Source organism: Diaphorina citri, unplaced genomic scaffold (genome assembly GCF_000475195.1).
Source record: "Diaphorina citri unplaced genomic scaffold, Diaci psyllid genome assembly version 1.1 scaffold525, whole genome shotgun sequence".
NCBI lineage: Eukaryota > Metazoa > Arthropoda > Insecta > Hemiptera > Psyllidae > Diaphorina > Diaphorina citri.
In genome coordinates, this window is record NW_007377959.1 from 1 (window position 1) to 10,794 (window position 10,794).

Sequence of the window (10,794 nt, forward strand, 5' to 3'; positions counted from 1 at the left end):
GGCTGGCTTTCTCCTATCCTGTCTACCTTCCTCTTCACTTTCGGGACGATAAGACCTTATCAGTTACAGTTCCCTCTAACAAACCTAAAAAAAAAAAATCTGAGTTTGACGAACCACTAGTTAAATTTAACCCCTTGTTATCTTACCTTCTCCTTCATTAACCCTTGCAGTCCCTGCACAATTCTCTCCCTGGCATTCCTATGCACCATTAATTCATTTGACGAACCACTAGTTAAATTTAACCCCTTATTATCTTACCTTCTCCTTCATTAACCCTTGCAGTCCCTGCACAATTCTCTCCCTGGCATTCCTATGCACCATTAATTCATCTGCGGCATCACGACTAGCTTTGGCTACGTTCTCATACATAGCGACTAGTTTCTCGTATTGAGCTTTGAACTTGGCCTTCTCTACGCCCTTCTTATCGTCCAGAGCCTGTTGAATGAATTAAAGAAATGAATTCTATATTTTAACAGCATTTTTTCCTTTGACTATTTTCGTAAATTCTTTCAATTCTCTCACCTTCCCGCGCTTTTTCAACACTGAACTTCGGAAGTATGTACCTAGTACCTACCTACCTACCTACTTGTAGATTTGGAAGTAGGATATATTATTATGTGGAACTTACTACTACCTCACTTGTGTAGTTGTTAGCCGGTGGACTCTGAATCTGGAGGTTGGTGGTTCGATTCCAAGACGTCAAGTTATAAAATATAGCGCAGTTTAAGCGGGGAACGGCATTTGTGACAAGGTTTTATGCTAAACACAATTGAAATTCCTATTATAAAACTTACCCTAGTCAGCCTAGTTAGCTTAGTTGGTAGTGCGTCTGCCTTGTGCCTTGTAAGCGCTAGGCCGCGGGTTCGATTCCCACCCCGGGCGGATTTTATCCTGATGGGATAATGTTCGTTCTCGGAACGGCTGGCTTTCTCCTATCCTGTCTTCCTTCTCTCTTTGATTTTGGGACGATAAGACCATAGCAGTTACAGTTCCCTCTGTCAAACCTCTTAACAAAAAAATACATGTGTTTTTTTTTTTTATCCTGATGGGATAATGTTCGTTCTCGGAACGGCTGGCTTTCTCCTATCCTGTCTTCCTTCTCTCTTCGATTTCTCTAGCAGTCACAGTTCCCTCTGTCAAACCTCTTTAAAAAAAAACTTGATATTTGCATTCGCTTAAAAAAGTACAGTTATTACCAGTTACAGTTCCCTCTGTCAAACCTCTTCAAAAAAAAGCTTGTTGTTGGTTAACGGTTAACAAAAGGAAAAATTGAAATTTCAAGATTAGTTACCTTCGACAAGATAGTTACCTCCGACAAGATAGTTACCTTCGACAAGATAGTTACCTTCGACAAGATAGTTACCTTCGACAAGATAGTTACCTCCGACTAGATAGTTACCTTCGACAAGATAGTTACCTCCGACAAGATAGTTACCTCCGACTAGATAGTTACCTTCGACTAGATAGTTACCTTCGACAAGATAGTTACCTTCGACTAGATAGTTACCTTCGACAAGATAGTTACCTTCGACAAGATAGTTACCACTACAAACATACGAAGAAATGCAATACAATGAACGAGTCAAAGGGGCTTATAAACTGCAACAAAGGACAATGAATAGAACATGTGACAAGTGTATAAAACAAATAAGTATCAAAACATTTTACTTTCTATTACTACAGTATAGCGGAGCTATACTAGTAATGAAAGTATTGCAATCGGTCCAAATTTTCAAAATCGGGAAATCCGACTAGATAGTTACCTTCGACAAGATAGTTACCTTCGACAAGATAGTTACCTCCGACTAGATAGTTACCTTCGACAAGATAGTTACCTCCGACAAGATAGTTACCTTCGACAAGATAGTTACCTCCGACAAGATAGTTACCTTCGACAAGATAGTTACCTCCGACAAGATAGTTACCTTCGACAAGATAGTTACCTCCGACAAGATAGTTACCTTCGACAAGATAGTTACCTCCGACAAGATAGTTACCTTCGACAAGATAGTTACCTCCGACAAGATAGTTACCTTCGACAAGATAGTTACCTCCGACAAGATAGTTACCTTCGACAAGATAGTTACCTCCGACAAGATAGTTACCTTCGACAAGATAGTTACCTCCGACAAGATAGTTACCTTCGACAAGATAGTTACCTTCGACAAGATAGTTACCTCCGACAAGATAGTTACCTTCGACAAGATAGTTACCTCCGACAAGATAGTTACCTTCGACAAGATAGTTACCTCCGACAAGATAGTTACCTTCGACAAGATAGTTACCTCCGACAAGATAGTTACCTTCGACAAGATAGTTACCTCCGACAAGATAGTTACCTTCGACAAGATAGTTACCTCCGACAAGATAGTTACCTTCGACAAGATAGTTACCTCCGACAAGATAGTTACCTTCGACAAGATAGTTACCTCCGACAAGATAGTTACCTTCGACAAGATAGTTACCTCCGACAAGATAGTTACCTTCGACAAGATAGTTACCTCCGACAAGATAGTTACCTTCGACAAGATAGTTACCTTCGACAAGATAGTTACCTCCGACAAGATAGTTACCTTCGACAAGATAGTTACCTCCGACAAGATAGTTACCTTCGACAAGATAGTTACCTCCGACAAGATAGTTACCTTCGACAAGATAGTTACCTCCGACAAGATAGTTACCTTCGACAAGATAGTTACCTCCGACAAGATAGTTACCTTCGACAAGATAGTTACCTCCGACAAGATAGTTACCTTCGACAAGATAGTTACCTTCGACAAGATTCCATCATCCTCTCCTTCTCCCTCTTCCTCTCCATGACCCCCTCCACCTCCTCCTGCCTCTGCCTCCCCTTCTCCTCCATCTCTCCTCTCATCCTGTCCATTTCCCCTCTCAGCTTGTCCCTCTCCTCATCCGATGTTTGTTGTAGACTCGCTAGTTTGGTGCGCAGGAGTTCCATGTTTAGTTGGAACTCGTTAAGTTCATTCTGAGCTGCATTAGTTTTGACACACCATGTGGCTTGTTCCTGGTGTAGGGTTTCCATTGTGGCTGTGTGTGATAGGAGGTGGTGTTCTTGTTCTTGTTGAAGCTAAAGGTGGAAATTCGAATAGAATGGAATACACCTAGATTAATGTTTATACTGCCAGAAGAGGTATGAAACAAGGCCTTTCGCAGTCTAAACAAGGTAAAAAGTGCTGGCCTAGTTAGCTTGGTTGTTAGTGCGTCTGCCTTGTAAGCGAGAAGGCACGGGTTTGATTCCCACCCGGGCCGAATTTTATCCTAAACGGAAAATTTTCGCTCTTGGAACGGCTGGTTTTCTCCTATCCTCTCCTTGTCTTTTCACTTTCAGGACGATAAGAGCTCCGTTGTTACAGTTCCCTCGATCAAACCTCCATCGGATCTCCATCTCTCTCTTTTTTTTTTTTTTTTTTTTTTTTTTTTTTTTTTTAAAATCATGGTCGACCTTGAACTTGTACACATTTCTCAATGTGGACCATATTTTCTTAATGTAAATGTAAATGCAGTTTCTTTGTGTTATTATGTCATACCTTTGGTGCTCACTGCAGCATTGTAGGATTTTTCCATATCTCAATATTCCTAAAATCCAATGTTTACCTACCATGCTGGCACCGGTCGCTATGCGCATTATATTACATAGCTACTCATTTTCCTCACGAGGCTGAGTGGGCCCCGCAACAGCCAGTCACGGTACCAATCATTTGCATGATACAAATTTCTTGACCCCGCCGGGAATCGAACCCGGGTCTCCCGCGTGCAAGGCGAGCGCAGTTGACCCCTAACCAGGGAGCTGACCCATCGTCATAATCTGCAGAAGACTACTTAAGCTGGCATTGCTGCAAATGCCTTGATATCCTCTATTGTTTTTTTTTCAACCCTCATCTACAACTCTACTTACCATGGCCGTGTCCTTTTCAATCTGCTCAATCTTCGCCTCCACCTCCTTCTTCCTCTCCTCCAGTTCCTCTTCCAACGCCTGCATCTCCCTCTGACACTTCCCCTCCATCTCTTCCATCAGCACCTCCAGTCGTCTCTCTCCCTCTCTTCGTTTCTCCTCAATCTCTCTCTCCAACTGTCCTCTCCTCGCTTCTTTCTCGTCCAGAGTTCGCGATAACTCTTCCACTTCGCTCTTGCTTTGGTCGAGTTGTGTCTGTTTGAGTGACAGTGTTTGACGTCCGGCGAACAATCGAGACTTGGCTTGCTCGAGCTCGAGGTTTTTAGCGTCGGTTTCTGTTGTTAGGTAAATGAATTAAAAAATACGGACCTAGTTCCACAGTTTCATTCATCATAGAAACAGTGGTGGTGTTCTGTTTGAGAGAAGTGGGGCTAGATGTGCGGGACACCGAGGTTTCATTGAGACGTCTCTTCAGAATCTGTAAAACACCAATCATAAGTAGTAAGTAGGTACCTATATTAGATCAAGAGTGATGGCGGAATGAACAAACAGACAGATAGACAGACCAATAAGAGCAAAATCGTTACGTTGGATGTAAGAATCAGAAAGAATTTTTCATTTCACTTTCCATTTTTTCCATTTTGCAACATAGACCAGTTTATTAGTTCAAGTATTCATTTTTCTAAGAAGGGTAGGTATTTTTCTTACCTTCTTCGTGGGAGCTTGGGAAACTTGATCCATCTTGAGAATGTAAAATTTGAAGTTTAACACCTAGAAATCCTAGAATTCGAATCAGTAGAGGAGACTTCTTGACTGTGTCCACAAAAGATGTCACACAGGTAGATGTATTAAGTACCAAAATTCTGAAGAAGTGGCTTTATCTAAATCTGAAGCGAAAAAACAAGAAAAGATTTTCTATGTAAAAAATACAAAAGTCCAGTTCCTCTTGAAAAAAGAATAGAAAAATACCTATGGTTGGTACATCCTCTAAAAAAATTATCCCTAAAGGGGATTTAGCTAAAGAGTCACAAACGACACAAAGCTAAAGAGTCAAAGGTACGAGTAATTCTTTGGATGAGTGGAACACTGACTTTTAAGTTATTGTGGTCAAATTCTCAAATTATATTGAGGATAAAATTCCAAACCTCGGCTGGGATTGAACCCACGCCCTCCTGTGTGCACGGAGGTCAAAACACTTCGACCTCACCGGGAGTCAAACCCGAGACCTCCAGCGGACAAGTACTACTTACTCGATCACGGAGGTTGCTTACCTTACAGATAGGGATGAGGAATTCACGCATTTTCTTGTGTCGCTCGGAGCGCATATGTGTGAATTATCTGCGGAGAAGCTCAACAAAGAATCTTCACAATTTGTGGATAGCCGTATTTTCCTTGTGGAATGTTTACGGTTAACTTATGGTGAGGAACAATGCCAAGCAACATTTCATTTTCCCACTCCCCACCCTAACACCAAACCTTAATTATGAAGCTTCCTATTCCATATTTCTTAACATTGGCAATGCCACCACCATTCTAAGAACCTACTCCACTGTCCTCAGGAGGCTGAGTGCACGGAGATCGAAACACTTCGACCTCACCGGGAGTCAAACCCGAGACCTCCAGCGGACAAAAACTACTTACTCGATCACGGAGGTTGCTTACCTTACAGATAGGGATGAGGAATTCACGCATTTTCTTGTGTCGCTCGGAGCGCATATGTTCACTCTTAAGTTGACGATAATTCAGCTTACACATCTCACAGTACAGAGTGCTCAGACCGGAAGCTGGAATAATAAACACAAGGTAAGATTAGTGCTCAGATTTGAAGGTGGAATAAAATAAACACAAGGTATGCATAAGTGAACGCATATGTTCACTCTTAATCTGACGATAATTCAGCTTCTCACAGTACAGTGTGCTTAGATCTGAAGCTAGAATAATAAACACAGCACAGTACAGTGTGCTTAGACCTGAAGCTAGAATAAAATAAACATTGGGACATTCAATTCAGTTAATTTCAGTTATTCATTTACCATCCAAGGGCGTATTCCCATCGACTTTTAAAAGAGTGTGTCAATTTACTATGGTGCGTCAACACAAAATTAAATGTTATATACACTGAAATATTTTAATTTATCTTATTTTAGAAAAACTTTTTTTATCTTATTTTAGAGGGCATGAAAATCGAGAAAAAAAAATGTTAAGTTGCATTCTATCTGACTATCTACTGTATTTGAAAACATTTTGTTCGCTTACATCTATAACTTTCTTAGGAAACATCAGTGGAAACTGAACAAGTCTTTTTTTACACCACTATCCATAAAAAAAAATGATTCAATACTGCAACTTCTTTAATTCAGAAAAAGATAAATTTGATCTATTTTTCTGGTCAAACCATAAAAAAGAGGAAACAAGCTGGGTCCGTCCCTCCGGGAATTTTTTAGCCCGTAGTTTATTCGATCGTGGTTAAAGAATACCTATGTACCTACCTTCGTTTTGGACGTTTTTGAGTGCGCCAATGCACTTTTTGGGTACTTTTACATCGGAATAGGACTCTATCTCGAAAAAAATTGTCATTTGGTTGAGCCCCTATAATTTTCGTGGGCAGCCATTTTTTCGTTATGACGTCAGTTCATGTGTCAGTTCGTGATTACGTCAGTTCATGCGTAAACCATGGCTGTTTCAACGTTATTTTTTTTTGCGATCTTTTAGCGACATTTTAGGGGATTTAGGGACCGTTTTGGATGTTTTTGAGTGCGCCAATGCACTTTTTGGGTACTTTTACATCGGAATTGCCTTGCTCGGCGTAGCTTACCATAGGTGACGCTAAAACCGGTCTTAAATGATCGAATGAAGTGTTATCTAAAACTTTCTCGCTTTGAGTTCATAGGTCGTCGCGACAATCCAGATGGGCGAGAAGAGACACAATACTTCCAATTTAGGTGCTGGGTCAACACGAGAGCACCTGGAAGTAACCCGTTGCAATATGTGCAACCAAAAAAGGAGTGCAAATTTTTGTCGATGGTGGGATTCGAACCCGGACCTTCTGCACGGCAAGCAAGCGCGTTACCACTGGGCTAACCGTGCCCTCAAACTTACATTCCCGTTCCTTGGCAGCCAGCCCTGCCTCCAGCTCAGCCTTGAGTCGGCCTAACGATTCCATGCCTGATTTAACCAGGTTCATATTTTCTGCCTGCTTCATCTTATTTCGATTTACTTCTCGTTTCAACTTCTGAATGTGTTCTCGAGAACTTAACACCTGGGTTTCGAAGAACCGAAATGTGTCCAATTCCTTAGTCGAGCTGTAAAATAGAAAAATACCTATGGTTGGTACATCCTCTAAAAAAATTATCCCTAAAAGGGATTTAGCTAAAGAGTCACAAACGACACAAAGCTAAAGAGTCAAAGGTACGAGTAATTCTTTGGATGAGTGGAACACTGACTTTTAACCCGGAGTCCCGGAGGTGTTGGTTATGTATCTTAGGATTTCTTAGGCGACTCGGAAATTTTCTAGCCACTTTCCGTTTCCGGATGGGTTATTACTTTTTTTAAGACATTCGATTTCAAGGTGATTTTTTTTTATATATAGAAGAAGAGAGACTTGCTCGGCCGTGCAACGATGACGTTGCTTGACTACAACAGTCCGGCTTTCAGAATCTGATGTTGGGAGGACGTTTATCTTGTGCTGCAGCTTAGTGTAGAGAGGAATCCTACTGTTCCCGAAGGCCAAGAGGATTGAAGCTACGCAAGTGCATAGTGAACGTGTATTTTCCTTATGGAACCTGAACCGATTTATCTTTAATACCTACGGCTAACTCCACAGCTCCCTCTTTCCATATTTTGTAGATTTCTGGACTGAAATCGGAGAAATGGGCATTTATCTTCAGTGGCAACCTCTTTGGTGGCTATTACCATTAATATCTTTTTTATATTTATAATTTTCTCCATCCTTTTCAATGTTAAACCTATGTGTATGTACTTATGTTTGATGTAAATAAATGAGGCCTGTTTAAACTGTTGGCATAATGGGACTTTTTAGTCTTAGCCGCATGTATAAATAAGGTATATTAAATGAATAAATAAATATTAAATAAAATTTATCTAATTTCAGTCCAGTAGTCCTACAGATAATTCTGATTCTTAATCTTACTTGTCAGTAATCACGCTCATATCCTTATCCTCCGCCTGAATCATCAGACTAATCTCCTCATTCTTGTTCCTCAACTCTGCCGTTCTCTCATTCTTTTCCCTCAGCTCTTCCTTCTTGTTCCTAATGGACACTAGGAGATCGTCCCGCCTCTTGGTGTGTCCGACAAGGCCGCTGTCGATGTCCTGAAGACAGGCGGCGATGGATTGGCGGCCCGCTAGGGGTTCTTCCGAGGTGTAAGTGCTTTCGCCGGACACGGAGACCGCGTCGTCTGGAATGAGAGGAAAAAACGTACCTGTCTTATTGGTTTTTTGGACAGTTTGGGGTTCTGGCCCTCCCCCTCAAGAGTATTGATAGAGGGAACTGTAACAGCTAAGGGATAAGTTCTCATTGTCCCGAAAGCGAAGAGAGAAGGACAAGATAGGCGAAAGCCAGCCGTTCCGAGAACGATATTGCAGTTTAGGAAGTTTGCTTCGGACGGGAATCAAACCCGCTTTCTGGCTGGGTTTAAATTTTTCTAACTGAGATTTGTGTGATTGGTAGGTAAATGGATTAAAAAATACGAACCTAGTTCCACAGTTTCATTCATCATAGAGACAGTGGTGTTCTGTTTGAGAGAAGTGGGGCTAGGTGTGCGGGACACCGAGGTTTCATTGAGACGTCTCTTCAGAATCTGTAAAACACCAATCATAAGTAGGTACCTATATTAGATCAAGAGTGATGGCGAACAAACAGACAGACCAATAAGAGAAAAGCCCTTAAGTTGGATGTAAGAATCAGAAAGAATTTTTCACTTTCAATTTTGCAACATAGACCAGTTTAGTTCAAGTATTAATTTTTCTAAGAAGGGTAGGTATTCTTCTTACCTTCTTCGTGGGAGCTTGGGAAACTTGATCCATCTTGAGAATGTAAAATTTGAAGTTTAACACCTAGAATTCGAATCAGTAGAGGAGACTTCTTGACTGTGTCCACAAAAGATGTCACACAGGTAGATATATACCTATATATTTTTAAAGATATAACCGCACTCGGAAATGAAAACATTACTTCAAGTGCGGTGCTTTTCATTCTCTTTTATTATTGTTAATCCTTATTGCCAGCCTAGTTAGCTTAGTTGGTAGTGCGTCTGCCTCGTAAGCGCTAGGCCGCGGGTTCGATTCCCGCCCGGGGCGGATTTTGGCTTGTTCCTGATGGAGGGTTTCCATTGTGGATGCGTGTGATAGAAGGAGGTGTTCTTGTTCTTGTTGAAGCTAAAGGAGGAAATTCGAATAGAATGGAGTACACCTAGATGAATGTTTATACTGCCAGAAGAGGTATGAAACAAGGCCTTTCGCAGTCCAAACAAGGTAAAAAGTGCTAGCCTAGTTCGCTTGGTTGGCGCGTCTGCCTTGTAAGCGAAAAGGCACGGGTTTGATTCCCACCCGGGCCGAATTTTATCCTAAACGGAAAATTTTCGCTCTCGGAACGGCTGGTTTTCTCCTATCCTCTCCTTGTCTTTTCACTTTCAGGACGATAAGAGCTCCGTTGTTACAGTCCCCTCGATCAAACCTCCATCGGATGTCCATCTCTCTCTTTTTTTTTAACTCTCATCTACAACTCTACTTACCATGGCCGTGTCCTTTTCAATCTGCTCAATCTTCGCCTCCACCTCCTTCTTCCTCTCCTCCAGTTCCTCCTCCAACGCTTTCACCTCCCTCTGACACTTCCCCTCCATCTCTTCCATCAGCACCTCCAGTCGTCTCTCTCCCTCTCTTCGTTTCTCCTCAATCTCTCTCTCCAACTGTCCCCTCCTCGCTTCTTTCTCGTCCAGAGTTCGCGATAACTCTTCCACATCGCTTTTGCTTTGGTCGAGTTGTGCCTGTTTGAGTGACAGTGTTTGACGTCCGGCGAACAATCGAGACTTGGCTTGCTCGAGCTCGAGGTTTTTAGCGTCGGTTTCTGTTGTTGTCTGATCTCGGCGGAGATTCTGAGCGGAGATTTCTTCTTGTAGTTGCTTGTCTGGGAAAAATCAAATAATCAGTACCTTGCTGCATTGGTTTTATTGATTCGCGGGTTGGATTACCAGGGCGAACATTATCCCAAAACAGATAAGATTCGTTCTCGGAACGGCTGGCTTTCTCTTATCCTGGGACGATAAGACTATAGCAGTTACAGTTCCCTCTGTCAAACCTCTTTCAAAAAAAAGTTTTCCCGTGTTCAAACGAGGTCAGTGTTTTTTTTTCTCAAGTCCTCCAGCCAGACCATCAAAAAAACAGTCATACTTACATCGCTGTGCAGTCTGGTCCAGAGTCTCTCTCATCGCATTTCTCTCACTCTCATGTCCTGCTAAACTTTTCTTCATTCGTTCCAGATGTTGTTTCTCCAGCCCTAGCATTTGTTCCAGCATCTCCTTCTGTCTTAGTTTTGTCTCCAACACACCTTTCTTCTCTGCCATCAGCTGGAATAGAATCAATTAAACCTCTGAAGTTAAAGGGAAGGTACCTATTGATCGAACGAAGTGAGTTCTAAGTTTTAATTAATTTGATTTTTGAAATGTATCCGGCTATCCGGGATCTTGTGCTTGTTTAGTGGAGCTTTTCTCTCTCTCTTTTAAAGAAGTTTGCTAGAGGGAACTGTAACTGCTGAGGTTTTATGGTCCGGAAACCGAAGAGAGGACAAAACAGAAGAAACCCAGGCGTTCCAAGAATAACAAACCTCATCTGTTAGGATGAAATTCAGGCCGGGCAGGAATCGA

General features: G+C 41.8%; 2 protein-coding genes across 2 annotated transcripts; both read right to left on the reverse strand.

The window, feature by feature from the left end:
* Window positions 1-258: 258 nt before the first annotated feature.
* LOC108252450 (myosin-11-like) lies at window positions 259-9,047 on the reverse strand (the record flags this gene model as incomplete). Its single annotated transcript, XM_026824025.1, has 10 exons — window positions 8,927-9,047; window positions 8,628-8,733; window positions 8,064-8,331; window positions 6,869-7,215; window positions 5,555-5,697; window positions 5,121-5,184; window positions 4,622-4,726; window positions 3,917-4,248; window positions 2,822-3,088; window positions 259-435 (listed from the first exon to the last, which is right to left on the reverse strand). Coding segments are annotated over exons 1-10 (1,842 nt in total), but the record flags the coding sequence as incomplete, so codon positions are not given.
* LOC113467686 (inner centromere protein-like) lies at window positions 9,002-10,494 on the reverse strand. Its single transcript, XM_026824017.1, has 4 exons — window positions 10,326-10,494; window positions 9,667-10,058; window positions 9,242-9,310; window positions 9,002-9,022 (listed from the first exon to the last, which is right to left on the reverse strand). The coding sequence occupies exons 1-4, from the start codon at window positions 10,492-10,494 to the stop codon at window positions 9,002-9,004; spliced, it is 651 nt and encodes a 216-aa protein (XP_026679818.1).
* Between the last annotated feature and the right edge of the window lie 300 nt (window positions 10,495-10,794).

Coding starts and splice junctions, on each gene's coding strand:
- LOC113467686 (XM_026824017.1), bottom strand. CDS start 10,494: ATGGCAGAGAAGAAAGGTGTGTTGGAGACAAAACTAAGACAGAAGGAG. Junction 10,059..10,325: donor GGACCAGACTGCACAGCGAT/GTAAGTATGACT, acceptor GATTTTTCCCAG/ACAAGCAACTACAAGAAGAA. Junction 9,023..9,241: donor AAACCCTCCATCAGGAACAA/GCCAAAATCCGC, acceptor TTGTGGACACAG/TCAAGAAGTCTCCTCTACTG.